General features: G+C 57.0%; 1 protein-coding gene across 1 annotated transcript; it reads right to left on the reverse strand.

Annotated features, from left to right (window-relative positions):
* Positions 1-10,183: 10,183 nt before the first annotated feature.
* Positions 10,184-11,965, reverse strand: LOC125439665 (splicing factor, proline- and glutamine-rich-like). The gene is made up of 3 exons (XM_048508782.1): positions 11,948-11,965; positions 11,188-11,751; positions 10,184-10,738 (listed from the first exon to the last, which is right to left on the reverse strand). Exons 1-3 carry the CDS (start codon positions 11,963-11,965, stop codon positions 10,184-10,186), a joined length of 1,137 nt encoding a protein of 378 aa, XP_048364739.1.
* Between the last annotated feature and the right edge of the window lie 7,465 nt (positions 11,966-19,430).

The raw sequence follows: 19,430 nt of genomic DNA on the forward strand, positions 1-19,430 counted from the left end.
GGTGGTCCTGTAGTATCCTGAAAAACTGTAGCTCAGTATTTCACAAAGAACCTGGACCTGGATGGACTAGTCCAGTGGTGGCGAACCTATGGCATTCCAGATGTTCATGGACTACAATTCCCATCAGCCTCTGCCAGCATGGCCAATTGTAGTCCATGAACATCTGGAGTGCCATAGGTTCGCCACCACTGGACTAGGCTAACCTTGAAAACCTTCCTGGGTTGGTCTGACCCAGCTGGAACTTGATGGCTTTAAACAGAGGCCTGTCTAAGAAAAATGCAGCCTGGTGCAAAATCTGAGTTTTCCGCCCCCCTCCCCCTCCGAGTTTTCCGCCCCCCACCACAACCAAACAACTTTTTTTGCACCAGGTCATCTCAAAGTCACCATCATATTATAGAACATGCCCCAACTCACGAATCTGAACACAGCAATGGTCCATGCCACACAGCAGAAGGAAGAGGAGAAGGAGGCGTGGGGGGGGGGGGCGAATTCCAGCAGCCCGGGGACATTTGAACCCATATGTTCCCCTGGGTGGCATGTCCCTTTAAAAGCCCGATTAGCTTCACCCTGATCGTGACCGCGGCCATCAGGACACACCCCGCAGTTCTCTGAATGGTAGAAGATCACATCTCGACCTGTGTAAATGAAAAGCACTTGATGTCATACCTCATGTAGCCAGCAGAGGGTGCTGGAAGACCACCCTAAAACTTGTAAGCCACCAGCCCTTCCCTGGCGGCCGGCGGCCTCCCCGAATCAAAGCCATGAAAGAGAGGAGAGAGAGAGAGAGAGAGAGTGTGTGTGTGTGTTGAACACACTATCTTCGGCCTTGGGAATGGGGAGATTGTGCATATACGGACTGCAGGCTCAGTCCCCACTGAACTAAATGGGGTGTTAAAAGCTTCCAAACTCCTCTTCCCTTCCTCTCCGCCCCCCCCCCCCCAACAGACACCTGGCCAGGTCGTGGGGCTGAGAGAACTGTGACTAGCCCAAGGTCACCCAGGAGGAATGCAAGAGGGGGGAGACAAATCTGGTTCACCAGACAAGAGGCCGTTGCTCACGTGGAGGAGTGGGGAATCCAATCCCAGAGTCCACCACCCCTCTGAACCACTGACTGCACCGCCCTGTGGAAGGGGGAGATTGGAGCGCAGGAGCGCCAGACCAGCTTGGCAAGGGGGCTCCCGCGCTCGAGTCTCCTCCAGGCTCCCCCAGCCCGGCCTCTGGCAGAAGGAAACGCGGCGCGGCGTCTGCGGGGAGCGTCCGTGCTTTCGCTCCTCTGACCTGCCCGCAGACCGGGTGGGCTCCAGGGCCCCCGCCCCCTCGGGGAGAGCAGGCTTCGGAAGGAGGGCGAGAGAGCCCGTGGGCACTTAGGGGCGGCGGCGGAGCGCGTGTCCCCCGGGCAAAGGCGCCTCTCTCCACGGACCACCGGCAGGGGGCGCGGTCTGTCCTGGCCCGGCCCCGAGGGTCCCCACTGCCCAGGCTCGTGGTGGCCCACCCTGCGGGAGTCCGGGGCTGCCGTGGAGAGGAGCAGCGGTGAGCGTCGCCAGGCCACTCGATCAGCCCAGTGTCGGGTGGGTCGCCTCTCCTGCGCAGCCACTGGATCCTCGGTCCCTCTGACACCGCTGCCTTCTGGCCTCGCTTGCCCAGCCCTTTTCACTGACAGGGCGGCCCCGCCACAGGGCCTGGCGGCTTCGGTTCGAGCCCTGCTTTCCCTCTGCACGAGCCAGGAGCCGGCAGGCGGAGGGGGGCATGGCTGGGCTGCAGACGCTGGAGGCTCTTCTTGACAGGCAGTTTAAGGAGAGTTCCCAGGCAGCAGCAGGAGGAGGGGCCCTTTTTTGGAGAGTGCCCGGGTCGTCCTCCTCTCTTTCCAGGGATGCCTCAGCGGCCCAGAGCAAGGGGGGGGGGTCTCTGCTGGCCCCACGGGAGTCTCTCCGCAGTCTGTCTGTGGCACAAGAACTTGCTGAAGTGCCAGAAAAGCAGGCCGTGATGCCAGAGAGGGGAGGAAGGGAGCTGCGGAGATGGAGGGACAGGAAGACGGTGGAATGAATGACCTCCCTTCCCCGGAACCAGCCAAAACTTTGGGGGCAGGTCAGGTGTCTGCCAGGTCCTGGACAGGGAGAAGGGGAAAGTGCTCTGTGCATGCTCAGAAATACAACGTTCCCAAGGCTTTTGTGACCTTTTATTTGTTTTTAGAGTTGCTGTTTTTTCACATTGTTTTATTGTGTTTTTATAATTATTTCACTTGTATTGTAAGTTGCCTTGAGTGCCACAAGGGAGAGAAGCAGCAGCCAGTGAGGCCAGCGAGGAGGGCGTGTTCCTGAGAGTCCAGCCAGATCCTAACTCCGCTCCTTCCTTGATCCAGTCCTGGGCTGTGGGGGCAGCACTGATTTTGATTACCTGGATTTTAGCACAGCTTTTGACAGGGTCCCACCTGACACCCTGATGAGTAAACTAGAAGACCCTGGACTGGGCTCCAGGGTAGTTAGGGGGGGGGATAGAGAACCCCAGCCAAGAGAAATCTTCGATGGCATGCCAGCCGAATAGAGAGAGGTGACCTGGGGCAGTGAGGGGGGAGAGGGGGATAGAACAGGGCTCAGCTCTGGGCCCGGTTCTTTTCAACAATTTCATAAATGATCTGGATGAGGGGCGGGTAAAGGGACTACTTGTGAAATTTGCAGGTGACGACATATTGGGAGATGCAGCAAACACCTTCGAAGGCAGAGACAGAATTCAGTGAGGCCTGAACACACTGGGAACGTGGGCAGATGGGAACAAGATGCAACTCCACAAGGATGAGTGCCTGTTCTGCTTCTGGGTAACAACAACGAGGGACAGACAGACATAGTGGACGGGGATGCAGCAGGGGGTGTGGACAAGATCTTGGAGTATGGGTGGACTGTAAGGAAAATATGAGCAGTCCGTGTGATGCAGTGGCAAAAAAGGTTAATGCAATCTTGGAGTGACAGTATGGCCCCTTCCAACTCTATGATTCCATTATTTAAATAAATGAATAATAAGTAAAATACAATGTATTGTGGAGAGGAAGCCTTTGTAAGATCTGGCTCCGTGTCAACGGGGAAGGCATGAACCAGTGGAGTATGAAGAGCCTCCTAGTCATGATAAACAAAAACAGTAATAGCAATAGCCTCCTTCCAACCTCACTGCAATAGCTGCTGCCCCAACTCAGCTGCTGGGAAGAGGAGACCTAATTCCCCTCCAGAGGAAACTGTGTCTTGGGGGGGGGGGGCGGTGTCATGTGCCACTTCCCAGCTGGGCTCCCTCCCTCGGCCCCTCCTGCCTCCCCACTGAGGCCAGGGGCTCCAGCAGGGACTCCCCCCCTTCCCTCCTTTTATCTCTGCCCTTGAAGGCTAGGCGTTGTGTGTGGGGGGGGGAGTCCTGTGATGGAGGCCTGTGTGAGGTCAGGGTCTGGGGCATAAGCAGGTCCCTGCTGGGGCTGAGCCATTAAACCCCCCCCCCCCTCTCTCTGGCTGTCACTCACAGCCACTAGGTCGGTCCAAGGCTGGCTGGCTGGCAGGCGGAGGAATGCTGCTGGCCCACAATCAGCTTCTTCTCAAATGTAAGTGATGCTAAATAGTCTGACGCTGCCAATCAAATGACACTCCTGTTTGGAACCAGTTGGAGTCTCTCGTGACCACAGGGGGGAGCAGTTCTGTGGCAAGCGACGGCAGGGGTTGGCAGAGCCTCTGCAGACACCCCGACCTTTCCTGACCCCGGCTCTTCTTGGGAGTGCCAGCCATCACTGCCCAAGGGACACACCAGTCGTCCCACCATCTGCAGCTGTGCTTATTTTTGGGAAAGGAAGCCCCATCTCCTGTCTCCTCAAAACCAGTTGGGGTTGCTGAAAGGGGACGAGAAAGGCATTTAGTGCATGCTCAGATGAACTCTTTAAAACTCTGATTCTACATGTTCCAGGACTAACTCTTCTTTCCATCTAGATTCTCACCAGTTGCTTCTCATGGGTATTTTGGTTATGAGAAGAGCTGGGAACATGATTCTCTGTGCAGTCTTTGCTACAAGTGGGTGTGGGGAAGGGTGACCCACACAGAGCAGCCAAGATGCAGCCTCCCGTGGGAATTAGACACCGTGGGGTTGGGGTTTTTTTTGCTTAATGTCGACCAGATTGAGCTAGTTAGAAAAATAAGTGTGCCCATCTTTTAGGGGACTCGCTGGTCCTAGCTGGGTGTGAGGAAGTTCCCGACTGGCTTGATGCTCAGACTGCAAAGAGGGGCAGAACTCCAGGGAGCTGGTGGGAGTGGCCGCTTTGTCTTTCTGGTTCTCCCGACTTGTTAAAAGGTCGGGGGAGAGGACGGGTCTCCTTCCAGTCCCGCTGTTGAAAGATCAGAGGTGAGCAGAAGGCCGCCTGGTGACTGTATCCTCACCAGGATGGGCACATCAACTCTTGGTAAAATGGTCCAGCCAAAGTCATTCCATGGGCACAATCTGGGTGCCAGGACGGAGGGATGCCAGGTGGGGCAACAAGGAATGGCTTTGGGGTCAGAGATGTGCAGAAATGGGAAGACACTTGCGGATGCTGCTTCAAGGGTGTTTTGCTAGAGAGTCAGCGTGGTGTGGTGGTTAAGAGCAGGTGGGTTCTAATCTGGAGAACTGGGTTTGATTCCCTACTTCTCCACCTGAGTGGCAGATGCTTATCTGGTGAACCAGATGTGTTTCCACACTCCTACATTCCTGCTGGGTGACCTTGGGCTAGTCTCAGTTCTCTCTGAATTCCCTCAACCCCACCTACCTTACAAGGTGCCTGTTATGGGGAACAGAGGAGAAAGGAGTTTTTAAGCCATCTTGAGTCTCATTACAGGAGAGAAAAATAGGGTCTACATCCAAACTTTCTCTTCTCAAATACACAATAAGACATATTTGGAGTTGCCTCGTTTTCCAGAGCCACGTGTGACCCAGGATTCCTTTTTTCAGCTCCCGCACTGCGCGTGACAGCCTTTCTCCACTTGGGCACAAGTAGAGGGGCCCAGTAGAGGGGCCGTCACCTCTCCCTGGGCACAACCTGACCCCCACCTGTCTACTGATGCCTGGGTGCCAGGAGGAAATTGACTGACAGGGCCCCAAATCCCAGCCACAACACAGCAAAGCCTTCCAAATTAAAAAGAGAGCCGTGTGGTGACTGTCCAAATCTGGGGCCTGACCCGGGGCTGCCCTCGGGTCATGGGGCTGCTGCAACCGCCTGCAAATTAAAAGGGTCTTAAGGAGGAGAAATCACCCCGTGCCCCAAGAGGTATCCTCTGTCTGGCCGGTGTGTGCCTGTGTGTGTGCATGCGTGCCTGGGGGGTTTCTTGCACCAGAATTCAGCTCCTGGACTTCTGTTGCCTCCGTCCCCAGCAGGGGGCACTAGAGGACAAGCTCAGATCAAGTGCGGGTCACAACAACCGGTCTCCTGGCCCCCAAGTTCAGCACGCACTGGGTCAGGGAGTGGACACACAAATGCCTCTGGGACCACATGGAATTGCCTGATGCTGAATCCACCCCTTGGTCTGTCAAGGTCAGGATGTTTTACTCGGACTGGCAGCAGCTCACCAGTTCTTTGGCATCACCCAGGACTTGGCATCACCCAGGACTTGGTTGCCCTGACCTGGACGGGCCAGGTCTCTTCTGGTCTCCTCAGATCTCAGAAGCTAAGCAGGGTCGGCCCTGGTTAGCCCTTGGAAGGGAGACCACCAGGAAACACCAGGGTTGCCACTCAAAGGCAGGCCATGGCAAAACCCACCCCTGATGTATAGTCGAAGGCTTTCAAGGCCGGACTCAACTGGTTGTTGTCGGCTCTTCGGCCTATAAGGCCGTGATCTGGTAGCTAGGAACAAGATCTACCAGACCACGGCCACACAGCCTGAAAAGTCCACAACAACCACCGATGGTTGTCTCTGCTTTGACCTGGATGGCTCAGGATGGCCCTTTCTTGTTAGATCTCAGAAGCTAAGCAGGGTTGGCCCTGGTTAGGACTTGGAAGGAGGATCACCAAGAAGCACCAGGGTGGGTGTGCATTGGAAGGCAGTGGCAAATCCCCTCCGCTCATCTCTTGCCTTGAACCCCTTGAGGGGTTGAAACCACAAGTTGAAGCTTGATGACACTTTACACACAAATGCACAGAGGACCTGATCCTTTGAGTTGGAAGTGCTGCCAGAGGTTGGCCTTTGCCCTTCTGAATACGCCACAGAGGTTCTGCAGCTGAGCCAGGAAACAGCCCCCTCCCTCTCCTTTCGCTGGCCTGCTATTCTCAGCACTCCGCTGCATCCGGGAGACCCCCACGGGGGTGGTGGTGGGGAGGTTTCTGCCAGCAGAGGCTGGGGAGCCCTCCCACTCTCTCCTCACAGCTAGTAATTGTGCAAACTCCCATCATGGGCCCCCCCTCACATTCCTGCTGTTAATGTCCGGGATCCAGTCCTTTGGTTTTTCCAAATCTAAACAGCCCCAAGTTCACCTTTGCTCCAGTGGCCTCTTTGTGTGTGCAAATTATTCCAGTGGGTCGTCCACCTCCAGCATAAATGACAAAGTGATAAATGACATCCGTTCATAATGTTGCCACATGGACTCTGGCTCAAGATGTCCGGCAAAGAATCTGCCTCCCTGGCACTCAAACACTGGCCGCCAGCTGGTCAAACAGTAACTCAGGAGAAAGCTGCTTTTGGTGCCTGTCACAGGGAGCATCAGGCCCAGAGCCAGGCGCTGCCCTATCCCCCCCACCCCCACCCCCAGAGCTTCAAGGGGCTTTAATGAGTCATCATTGAGGGGGCTCCATTGGGGTTAATGGAGGCTCTGATCCAGAACGGCTTGTTATTAATTCAACCGGTGCAAGGCCACGTTCTCAGGCTCTTCTCCTTTGCAAACATCTGCAGTGACTCTGCTGCCTTCAGACCCCCCCCCCCCCTCACCCGGCAGAATAGCCGGCCACAAGTCTTGCCTTCTGTGGCACCGATACAGGCTTAGGGCAGGGACTCAGGGCACAGTCCTGCTCTCCAGAAGCAACAAGTCCATAACATCTGGAGTGCCAAAGGTTCGCCACCACGGCCCTATGAGTTGGGGGGGGAGAGAGCAAGCCACAGGCGTAGCTACCATGGGGACATCCGGGGACAAGCGCCCCGGGCGCCACCTTGTGGTGGGCGGAAAAATTGCAGGTTCGTTTGAAGCTTTCTGTATTTTTTACTGTTTTTTCCAATTTTGGTCTGCAGGAGGCACAGTTTTTAGGCTAGTGGCACCAAAATTTCGGGCTATCGTCAGATAACTCTCCTAATGATATCAGCCAAGTTTGGTGAAGTTTGGTTCAGGGGGTCCAAAGTTATGGACCCCCAAAGGGGGGTGACCCCATCCTCCATTGTTTCCAATGGGAGCTAATAGCAGATGGGGCTATCATTTTGCTGGTCCATAACTTTGGACCCTCTGAATCAAACTTCACTACTAAACCTAGGTGGTATCATAGAGGATGAATCTCCTTCTGATACCACCCAGGTTTGAGGTGAAGGTTGGTTCAGGGGTCCCAAAGTTATATGGACCCCCAAAAGGAAGATGCTCCATCCCCATTTGTTTCCAATGGGGAGATAATGGTAGATGGGGACTACCCTTTTGAAGGTCCATAACTTTGGACCCCACTGAGACCAAACTTCACTAAACCTGGAGTGGTAATAATCCAAGGACTCGAATCTCCTAAAGATAGCCTAAAATTTTTGGTTACTGTTATCTTAAACATTTGCTCTCCTGAGCCAGAAGCACCCTCAAATTTTCCCCGGATTCTCTCTTTAAATCCACCCCTTTGGAGTGGATTTAAAGGGAGAATCTAGACTCCCAAATTAAAAAAAACATTGAAGAGTATTGTTGAAGGCTTTCACAACCAGATTCAACTGATTGTTGTGGGTTTTACAGGCTGTGTGGCCATGGTCTGGTAGATCTTGTTCCTAGCGTTTCACCTGCCTCTGTGGCTGGCATCTTCAGAGGTGTATCACAGGGAGAAGTCTGTTATAAGAGAAGTCTGGACACAGTGTGTATAACAGGCACTTCTCTCTGTGATACACCTCACGAGATACTCAGCCCACTCCTGTGATACCCACCTCTGAAGATACCAGCCACAAGATCTACCCAGACCACAGCGGATGCAGCTTAGAAAACCCACAACAACCAACTTTGACAATGGTGCTGTTTGGAAAGGTGGATGGAGTGGGAAATCTACCCTGAAAGCAGCATCACTTTCAATGTTGTTTTAAACCTAGAGAGCCCAGAGTCTCTCTTTAAGGAATTGAATTTAAAAGGAGAATCTGGGCTCTCTAGTTTAAACAACATTAAAAGTGATGCTGTTTCAGGGTGGATCCCCCCCCCCCTTCAAAAATAGCATCACTTTCAATGTTGTTTAAACTAGGGAGCACTGGGTGTGTTCAGATTCATGTGTTGGGGCATGTTCTATAATGTGATGGTGTTTGGTCATGGTGGGGAAGGGGGAGGGGCGCTGCCCATATGCAGGGGGGGGGGGCAAAACTCAGATTTTGTCCCGGGCTCAATTTTCCCTAGCTACGCCACTGGAGCAAGCAGAGGCCAGTGGGAAGGCTGTGAGACCAGGCAGGAGCAAGCTGCGTGCCAGCCACCCTCCCAAGGTCAGGCACAGCCTTGGGGTGGCACAAGGAGGCCAGATCCCTGCCCAAATCTCAGTCCTATTCTGGGGCCACAGGGGCTCCAACCCGGTCCCTGGCAGACCAGTGGCCCTAGGGCAGCTTTCTCTCATGGCCACCTAAATGCACATCACATAACCTTTGTTAGGCATAAAACAAGGACAAATATAAAATAGATATTAAAACAAGATCAAGATCTCTTATGTTTTATCGAAGGCTTCCACAGATGGATTCAACTGGTTGTGGTGGGTTTTCCGGGCTGTGTAGCCGTGGTCTAGTAGATCGTGTTCCTAACGTTTTGCCTGCATCTGTGGCTGGCATCTTCACAGTGTGTAACAGACTTCCCTCTGTGATACACCTCTGAAGATGCCAGCCACAGATGCAGGTGAAATCTTAGGAACAAGATCCACCAGACCACGGCCACACAGCCTGGAAAACTCACCATAACCAATCTTTTATGCTGTTCTTGAGCACGTATAGCAATCACCTGCAGAAGAAATTTTGCAGTCTTTTCCAGTACCTCTGTTTTTTTTTATTTAGGAGGAGGGCAATTCTGGAACTGGCTGAGCAAATTAGTGCTTTATTACATGTAGCTTCTGGCAGCAAATATCTGATGCTCACATATTTAAGACAGAAGAAGATCATGTGAGTCACAGTCTCTACTTGATGACCTCTAAATGGTGATCCAATATTCTCAAGAAGGTTAAATCTTTAGGTTTTTCACTGGAAGCATTTCATGTGCTTAATTCGAACGAGATCTTCAATGTCCCTAGAAGAAGAAAGCACCTTAAAATAAGAAAACAGCAACCTGTCACTGAAGGGAGTTAGTGGTGAGGATGAAGGCCAAAAAAAGAGGGAGGGGGGGCTGATCCCATCTTGAGGCAGGATAGCAGTTCTTGCAGATGCTGGATCCCAGACGGGCTGGTTGGACCAGGCAGGGTCCCCAGATGATTCTCCACCCTCCCTGCCCAGATCATAACATTCACCAGCCTGCACACGAAACCTGTCTATGGCGCCCAAAACCTACCCCTTGCAGGGAAGCTCACCACTGCAGGGGCACGCCCACCAGAGTCCCAGGGGGCCCTCACATTTCATTGGCTGTGGAGGCAAGTCAAGATGAGGGCTGCTGGGGGCGACTGAGAGCAATTGTTTCCCCCCCCTCCTTGAGACCCCAGAGAGAGCGGAATGCCCCCATCAGAGGAAAGGGACAGCTCCTGGCATTGCCTGCTCCGACTGGCAGCAGCGGGTCTGGGGGGGGGGGTCGCAGGTAGTGAGAGATCTCCCACCCGCCCGCCACTGCCTGGCCCTCTTCAAGGGAGTTTTGAGCCTGGGGGTCTTCTCCCCGCCCCCAAGCCCTGTGGTGTGGATTCTATGCTGCTCTCACAGGAAACTGCCCCACGCTGACTCTGGCCTTCCGCCTACTCTGACCGGCAGCCGCTCCCCAGCCTTTCCCGTCCCCTCCTGCCCGGTCCTTTCAACTGGAGGGGGGGGCTGAACCTGGGACTTCCCGGGGGCCAAGCAGAGGGTCCCCCTTTCAGCCGCGGCCCCTCCTAAAGAGCGCCCCCCCCTTCTTCCTCTGGTGCAGCCGAAAACCCAGCGCTAAATAAAAGGACGAGAGGAGGGAGGCGCCCCCCTCCCCGCGGGGCCGCCGAGGCCTCTCGGGCCAGGAAGGGCGCCTTTCCCGGGGCCCCGTCCGTCCGTCCGTCCGTCCGCCGGTCCGTGGAGGCTGCGCCTTGCCGGGTGCTGGGGACCGGCGGCGGGCGCGGCTTTGGGGGCGGGCTCCTCTCCGCGGGCCCCCCGGCCATTGAGGCGCTCGCTCGCGGTAGCTGTTCATCCCCAGCAGGGTAGATTTTAATTAGTCTTTGTACAGATGGCCAATTAACATGCATTTCTTTTGCCTGGAGCGATGAACGAGAGGAGGGGGGGGGCGGGCGGGTGACTCCTCCAAAGGGGCCGCCGGGCGGGGACGAGCGCGGGGCGCCCCGAGGTTTGGGGGCCCGGAGGCTTCGGGATGAAAGGAGGGACCGGCCCCTCTTCTCCCCGCCTTGGCTGACGGAGGCCGGGATCCCCGGGGAGGGGGCTTCTCCTCCCCGCTCCCCGCTCGACTACGGGCCGACTGGCCAGACCTGAGGGCGAAACGGGGAGTCTCTCGGTCTCTCTCGGTCCCTCTCCGGGACAGGCGAGGAAATGCCGAAGGCGCTCGGCTCCCCCCTCCCAAGCCAAAGCGCCCGCGGGGCGGGGGGGGGGGGCTCCTGCCGCTCTGCAGGGAACGTGGCTCTGGGGAAGGGGCAGGAGACCCGAGGCCGTCGGGCTGGGCTGGGCAGGCGCCCCTGCCGCAGGCACTCGGGGCCGGGGGGCATCGCCAGTACATATTCCCAGTAGTCTACCCAGACCCTCGCCCCACCCCGGGATCCCCTCTGCGCTGCCAAGGCCTGGCCCGGCCTCTTCCTGCCCGGCCCGGCCCGGCCCGGCCCGGCCCGGCCCGGCCCTCCCCACCCCGCTTCCCGCGTGGCTCTTCCTGGGGTCCGCCGCACGAGCCCCCCCCCTCCCCTGCCTGCCTCTGAGAGCCGCCGTCATCAGAGGCCCTCCTGCCTTTCCCCGGGGGACCGCACCGGCTCCCTGCATTGGACCTCCGGGGAGCCCCGGCAGTGGGAGGGGACTGACCGAGGATCACCGGCCGAGCTGCCCCCTCCCTTCCCCCGGACTCCCCGCCCCCCCCGTCGCCAGCCCCTTCTTGCCGTCTCACACCATCTATAGTCCAACACGGGGGGCGGGGGCGGGGGCGGGGCGCTTGACTGGCTCTGGGCGGAGGGGGGCGGCCGGGGTCTTCGTGCGGGGGGAGGGGAGGGGCAGAAGCCGGGTCTTCCGGCGGCCCAATGTCGGGGTCGCGGCGGCGCTTGATTTGCGCCCAGGATGCGCCACCCCCCCCCGGCCGCGCCAGAGGAGACCCCTTTGGCCCTGTGCCCCGAAGGCCCGCTGCCCGACCGGTGGGCGATGCCGGGATGCGGGGTCCCTGCCTGGGGGGCCGGTTCGGTCCTCCCGCGGCCGCCCTGTGCGGCTCCACCTGCCAGGCAGGCAGGCAGGATGGCAGGATATGGCCCTCGCGCCGCGCCGCCGCCTTTCAAATGCGCACATTTCCTGCGAGCAATATGGAGAGGATAAATATATGGTGCAAAAATCTGTTCCCCCGAATCAGGGGCTGGGCGGCTGCCATCCAGATGACGACGAGGACGGCGCCGCCACCGCCGAGAGGCAGCCCCCCCCCCACCGCTCCGACGCCAGAATCCACTCCCCCCCCGGCTCCACCCACCCACCTTGATGCGGGGCATCATCGGCGAGGGGGGTCTCAGTGGGACACCTGACGCCCCCTCCCTGCACTTCCCGGCCTCAGTTTCCCAAAGGCCTCAGTTTCCCGGGCCTGACGGTTCTTCTTGGCCCGGCGAGACCCCAGAGGATTTCCCCGGCGGCACAGCTGTTGGGAAAAGACGGAGGGCCGTCCAGGATGCTCCCGGAGAGCCGCCTATGCTGGCGCTACACCCCCTCCCCTCCCCCAGCATGAGAAAGGCCCGCAGTTGCCCGCGGCAGCTTCTCCCGGCGTCAGGTGGGACTGGTCGCCCCTCGGGAGACCCGCTTCTGTTTGCCCCCCCCCGCCCCCAAGCCTCTCTTTCGGGGCCCGGCGGGGCTGGGGTCTGTCCCTGGCTGGACCCGGCAGCTGTCTGCCGGTCGGCGCCCCCCACCCCCACAGCGCCCCCTTCCCCCGCGCGCCTCCAGGCAGCTGGAGGGGCCGGGGCAGCCTGCGGGAGTCGCCGCTGCCCGGGAGAACGGGATCCGGAGCGGGCGAAAGGAAACGAACCGGGGAGCCTGTGGCGCTGGACCCCCTGCAGGGAGGAAGGGAGGGGGGGCAGGCTCCTGGCTCCGGCTTCCCGCAGGGCCCCGAGGGCGGGGGGAGGGGTCGTGTTGGCGGGCGGGCCAGGCCAGTCGGGCAGCGGACCGGCTCTCCCGGGGGAGCTGCGAGGAATTGGCCCGGCCCGGCGCAGGAGCATCTCCGCAAGGTCCCCGGGAAGGCCCCGAGGAGCCCCGTGGCGGCCCTTCCGCCGCATCTGGTGCCGGCGCAGCGCAAGAGAAGGGCGCCCGACAGGATGGGTCCCTGCCCCGCCGCCGCCGCCTCCTTCGCCTCCCCGAAGGCGAGAGTTAAAAGGTGAAGGTGAACTGGGGCCTTTTGTCGAGGGAGGGCGGGGCTGTGCGGCAAAATACAAACGTGTTTATTTATTCAAATTGAAATCAAACATTTCATACCTTCTGATGGTTCCATACTGAAGACCTGGGTTTAAATGGGGCTAAACTTTCCAGTCAGTTTTAAAAATATATCATTATTATCATTATTAATTCGTTTTTACGAGTTTATGATCACACATGCAATCAGTTCATAATTTCCTGCTTTCTCTTTTACACATACGTACCCCAGTCATTTAGAAGGCATTTTTGTCAATATTGTTACATTTTGTCCGATTGTAATATTTTGTAACATCATTTTTGACCACCAACGAATGCCAGTGGGCCAAGACACATGTGGGTTTAAATAGTTTTGCATAAGACCTTGTGTGTGATGGTGTTGTGATTTTCACTCATGCATATTTGGAAGCCTGTTCAGGGCCTTTTTACTAGGATGTTTTGATTGTGATTTGAATAAACCCATTTGTATTTTTGCTAAGCGGCAGTTTCCGTTTTGAGAAGCCCAGTGTTCTCTTGAGCTTTTGGTTCTTTCCTCTGGAGCTGAGGTGAAGTTTCGGACCCTTCCCCACGGGCATTTTGCCTCCAGCCAGGCGGAGAAAGCATCCAGGCAGGCCTCCTAGGGCTTTCTGTGCCCACCTGCAGCCGCCTCAACCCATCTCAGACCACGAAGGCCTGCCTCACCCATTGGGACTGGCCGCAGCAGCCGTCCAGGGTCACGGGCAGAGGGCCGCTGCGTGGCCTCCTACCTGGTCTGGGTCTGAATCTGGGACCTCCTGCATGACACCCCCCCCCACACACACACAGACTCTTCCACCCACCCCCACGGACACAAGTGTAGCTACACAGGAAGCTGCTTTGGGCTGTCTCTAGCCCCTGGGTCCATCCAAGTCAGCGGCTGTCCTGGGGCTGAGGTCTTTCATGCTGCCACCTACCTCATCTTTTCACTAGGTGCCACCTGGAGATTGGCAAGCGGAGCTTCCTTCCACGGAAAGTTCCTGTTCTACAGAGGTGCTTTCAAGGGGCTTTCTTGTTGGCTCTTCCTCCATCCGTGGAGAGAGGTGGCGGGGCTGGGATTGCCTCAGGGCTCCTTCATCTCACACCAACTCACAGAACTGTGGCTTCATGGCTGCAGCTGTGCCCCTATCTGCCTGCCTGCCCTCAACACCCCCCCCCCATCTTTCTCAAGCCCTTTTGACACCAATGGGTCTTGCCTGAAATCCTGAGCTTTGGGCCCATCCCCCATCCCCTTCTGTAAGCTGTATATGGAGTTGAGATTGTGTTTTTTGGGGGGGGGGGTCTGCAGATCTGGGTTTATTTATTTTATTTATTTGTATTTATATTTTAAATTTCTAGGCCGCCTCTTCCCCGAAGGGTTCAAGCTCCATGCCGTACAGGTGCCCCCCCCCCCCCACATATGTTCAGCCTTTGGATTATCCCCAGTGCAGAGAACCAGAAGGTAAAGGGGGGATGGACTAAAATGCAGCGTCAGTGGCAAAAACAGATGTGAGACCAGGTGTTGGTCACATCCCACTACTGAAGCACAAGACGGGGATGGCAGGAGAACCCAGCCTCCCTTGGGCCGGCCTGGGCAACATCGCCCCCAGCTGGTCAGAGGGACCTCCATCAGCAGCAGCAGCAGGCTGGGTTATCAGCAGCAGCAGCAGCAGCAGCAGCAGCGTTCATTTGCAAACTACCGCTTTCATCCGTCTTTCTCTGAGGCTCACAGCAGACTACAGAGTGTAAGTCAATGCAGCCAGTACAACACAGCATCTAATAAGCAACCCACAGGACTAAGGTTACAGAAAACAGGCAAGACACAGAGATATAAGGGGGGGGGGGGCACTCAGGAAAAGCAGAAGAACAGGCTGAAAAACAGAGTTGCCTTACTGGGAAACTGGGACACAAAAGGCAGCAGAAACAAGGCGACATACATCCACCACCATGGTCTGGATCTTCACAGGTGGCAGCAAGATACATCCTTCTGGTTTGTGTGAGAAACTCTCCCAGCTGAAGCAAGATGTGGCCGCCCTGATCAGCCACTGGGAGAAGGGAGCTTGCCAAACAGACTCCACTGCCCTGGAGGCAACTGGTGCTCAGAGGTGACAGAAGAACTGAAATTACCCAGTCCTGAGCAGAGTAAAAATGCTACAGAGTTTAAAAGGGAATTATCCTTTATTAGGATTCTAGTTATGAAAAATTAGGCTACAAAATATATACAACAAAAAGAGGAAGACAAAAAATTAACCATGTGCAAAAATGCACAAGCCAGAACACAAGCTGACACCACCGGCAAAACAGGATCAAAACAGCACAAGGAGAAACAGGTGAAGGGGTTTTTTTAAAGGGAGGAGTAAAAAGCACACAAAAGTTCACCTTTATATGCACAAAAGGAAGGTGACCCCCAATTAACTTATTAGCAGCTCACCTGCCCTGCATTAACAGAAACAACCAAGAAAATGCAGCTATCCTACTCCTGCAAGGACTTACTGGAAGAATCTCTAGGAATGCCAAATATCCTAACAAGAGGCCTGTTCTAGAGATCCATTGGTAGCGCCAGCCGCCACCTGATTGGTGGTTTCTCATTACTCCGGTGCAACAAGAGGCAAATCTCTGGTCTGGGATGTGAGGGCTCTGGTCCAGTGCCCAGCATGGTCCAGGTGCACATTCCTACCTGTAAAAACATGTTTCCACAGGTACAGCTTTTTGTACATTCATGTACAGCTTTTTAAGCATGCTTTCCCCAAAACTGGACTTAAAGAGACCTATTGTGATAATAAAAACATTGTACTTGTAATATCCATATAAATCCCAAATTAAAATAACGGGTGGGGGAATAACAAAAGCCCTCCTGAGCAACTCTGCCTTGCATGGTGTGCGGATTGTCACCAGAGAATCAGGAAGGAGCAGCATTGGTGTAGTGGTTAAGAGCAGGTGCACTCTAATCTGGGGAACTGGGTTTCATTCCTGTACTCTGCCACTTGAGCTGTGGAGGCTTATCTGGGGAACCAGATTAGCTTGTGCACTCCAACACATGCAGCTGGGTGACCTTGGGCCAGTCACAGTTCTAACACTAACTTCTTACAGCTAAACCCTTTGTTAATGCTGAGGAAGTGGCTAAAGAAAAGGTTGTGGAAAGAGCAATTAGTGAAGTCCCTCCTCCCCCTTTGGGCCGAACCCCCTCAGTCTTCAGGAAGTACCTGGGTGCCTTTCCCATCCCTCTGTTGCTCTCCTGGTCAGATGAACATAAAGGGGGGGGGGGAGAAAACAGTGGGAGTTGCCAGGCTGAAGAGCAGCCACAAATACTTGGATAAGGCAGGGCAACAGCAAGGAATATATCTTGATTTTGTGACCTTGTTTTGCTGAAATTCTATTTTTGCCTCTTTGAATAGTGCAGCCCATCATGTTCGTATTATATTAAAAGTCCTCAGAAAAGAGGAATTAATAAAACCAATCTTCTGTGCAGCACAGGAGCAGCAGTGGCATAGTGGTTAAGAGCAGGTGCACTCTGATCTGGAGGAAGCGGGTTTGATTCCCAGCTCTGCCGCCTGAGCTGTGGAGGCTTATCTGGGGAATTCAGATTAGCTTGTGCACTCCCACACACGCCAGCTGGGTGACCTTGAGCTAGTCACAATTCTTCAGAGCTCTCTCAACCCCACCCACCTCACAGGGTGTTTGTTGGGGGGGGGGGGGAGAAGGGAAAGGAGATTGTAAGCCCCTTTGAGTCTTCTTACAGGAGAGAAAGGGAGATATAAATCCAACTCTCCTCCTCCTCCTCCTTTTGTCAAGCAGGAACAAAGACTCTGGTAACAATCATCCTGGCTAGCTTACTAGAGGGAATAAACCAGGAGTATTGATCTGCCTCGAAGCCAGTGTTAAGTAGCTTCAGATATAATACTACATAAGGAATACAAGTGTTGGACTAGGGCCTGGGAGCCCCGCTCGGCCATGGAAACTTTCTGGGCGACCTTGGGCCAGTCATACCCTCTCAGCCTTGACCCTGGCAAGTATTTGACTGGGAGACCCCCACGAAAGGGGGGCCATGGTCATGATGCAGGGAGAGGCAATGCAAATTCCGTGTCTTTAAAACCCCAGCAGGGATCTCCATAAGTCAGCTGAGACTTAATATACCCCCCCCCCCCAAAAAAAAAACCCTAGTTCACCTTAAGGGCTCCTTTTGGAAAAGGCTGCCCTGTTGCGGGTGTGGAGGAAAGAACCAGCCCCTCGAACTCAGCTTAGAAACAAACCAGGCGGGAGAGCAGAGATCCCAGAGTGTGTGTGTGTGTGGGGGAGCAGTGTGCAAGCAGAGCAGCTCCCCCCAGCTCACAAGTGGGCTGCTGCTGCCTTTCAGATTCCTTGAAGCCTCTGGATTGTTTCAAGGGCCGTCCCTGCAACGAATGTGGCCACAGTCTATCTCACCCTGGGGCTACTGCAGCGTGGATCAGCACGGCACTGGGTTCACGTTCCATCACTTGTGACTGAGTCTGAGGGGGGTGGGGTTGTGCCCCCCAGCGTGGGCAGAACCATCCCACTCCAAGGCTCCAGCCCCCCCCCCACATCACCTCCATCTTCAGACTGTTCCCTTCAGCCCCATGGCACATCCCTTCCTCTCCCCAGCACAGGGACCTGTGAGGTCGGTGGGGCTGAGAAAGTTCCAGACCTGTACCCGGCCCAAGATCACCCAGCAGGCTACACGCTGAGGAGTGGGAAATCGAACCTGGTTCACCAGATCAGAGTCCACCTGCTCGGAACCACTTCACCAGGCTAGCTCTTGTAGGTAGGCCTGGTGGGGAACTCTGCTTAAGCAAGTCTCTCCAAGTCTGGCCATCCGCTCATGCCCCGGCCTGGCTGGAAGGACTCTTCATTCTGGAGATCCAGTTCCGCCACAGAAGGCTTGGAGAGAGGGAGGGAGCCCAGCTCACCCCCCCCCCAAAAAAAAACCACACACACCCCGCAAGAGCAGAGCAGCCCTGGATCTTATTGGAACAGTTGCGGGCTCCGTCCCCCGGACGTGGTGCGGTGGCTGCGCGACTTGTGGGCGGCGGGTCCGGCGCTCTAACGCTGCTCCGGCGACTGCCGACCCCCCCCCCTTCCAAGGTCTGCTGGGCCGCCGACCGGCGCCCCCCACCCCCCGGGGCCAGGCCCAGGTCCCAGAGAGGGCGGCGCTGGCGCGGGCGGGAGCTCCTATGACAAAGCCCCCCCCCCCCAAGCCGACAGAAGGGCCGCGGCTTCCCCGAGGCTGGGGGGTTCCTTGGCGGATCCGGCGCCCCGCCGGCCTTCGGCGAAAGGAAGGGAGTCCGGGGGAGGCCCCACGGGAAGGTGGGGGCGGCCGGAGGAGGCGGGGGCGGCAAGAAAGAGGGAACCCGCCGGACTCCAACCACAGCAGCCCGGGAGGGGGTGGGGCTTTGAGGGGATCTGGACGGAGAGCCAGTCCCCTGCGGGTGGACGTGGCCCAGAAGGCGGTTGCCCTCCCCCCCCGCCCCGCGGAAATGAGGAGGGGGAGCCCAGCCCTGCGGCGGCCCGGCGGTGGGCTGCAGAGGCTCCCATGGCAGGTCGGCCTCTCTCCACCGCCCGGGCCTGGATTCGTGGACCGCACCCATTGGGCGCCCCTGTCCGATGCGGCCGCGCCGCTGGAGGTTTTCCCTTTTTCCCTCCCCTCCCCTCCCCTCCCCTCCCCTCCCCACAGGCGAGAGGTCCAGCAGCCGCAACCTCCGGGCGGAGGGAGACGGCGACATGATTGGGTCGTCTGGCGCCAGAACCTGCGGGTACCGGGAGGTACTCAGCCCGGAGGTCGACGACCGCTTCGGAAAGGAACTAGGAGGGTAGGGACACTCTTTCTTTCTTTCTTTCTTTCTTTCTTTCTTTCTTTCTTTCTTTCTTTCTTTCTTTCTTTCTTTCTTTCTCTTGCCTGCCTGCCTGCCGTTCCGCACCCACATACCCTCAGAGAACCGCTAGTGGGGCGGCCTCGACCAGTTTGGGGGGCGACCCGGGACGGGGGGGGGCTGCAAAGCTTGTCCGGGTTCTTCATTGACCCCCCCCCCTCCCATCCCACAATCCGCTTTCCCTCCAGCGGGCAGCCCCGAAGCGTCAGGCAGCGCTCCCGGAAGGATCTCAGCGCATCCATTTCGGTTTGGCAGCGCCGAGAAGATCCCCTCTCGGGCCCGGAACGGGGTGGGGGGAGGTGTCCGAGCGCCCGTACCTGCTAGCCCGTCCCGCGTCGGAAGACCTTCCAGGGCCGGGGCTGGAGGGCCCAGTGGGCTCCGAAGCGCCCCGAGGCAGCCCCGGGAGGGTGTCGCTGCGTCCCCTGCCTGCCTGCCTGCCTGCCTCCGCCCTTCACTCCCCTTCGCCTTCCCTCCCCACTCCGCTGGTCGGGGGCGGAGGGAGGCAGGCAGGCAGGCAGGCCGGGAGTAGGGCGGAGGGAGCTGGGGGCGGTTCCGGATCGGCCGCGCAGCCTCCCGGGGGCTCCAGTCCGCCTTTTGGTGGCGTACCCGCGGGCTGCCTCCCCCTTCCTCCCTCCTTTTCCTCCCGCCCCTCCCTCCCGCCGGCCTCCGCCCCCTCCCGGCGCCC

The sequence above is a fragment of the Sphaerodactylus townsendi genome, linkage group LG10, assembly GCF_021028975.2.
Source record: "Sphaerodactylus townsendi isolate TG3544 linkage group LG10, MPM_Stown_v2.3, whole genome shotgun sequence".
Taxonomy (NCBI): domain Eukaryota; kingdom Metazoa; phylum Chordata; class Lepidosauria; order Squamata; family Sphaerodactylidae; genus Sphaerodactylus; species Sphaerodactylus townsendi.

Bases quoted from the DNA above. Each gene is read 5' to 3' on its own strand.
- LOC125439665 (XM_048508782.1), bottom strand. The intron at 10,739-11,187 runs GCAGGGGAGGGG...GTCGGCCCGTAG, and splicing joins ACGGCGGCTCTCAGAGGCAG to TCGAGCGGGGAGCGGGGAGG.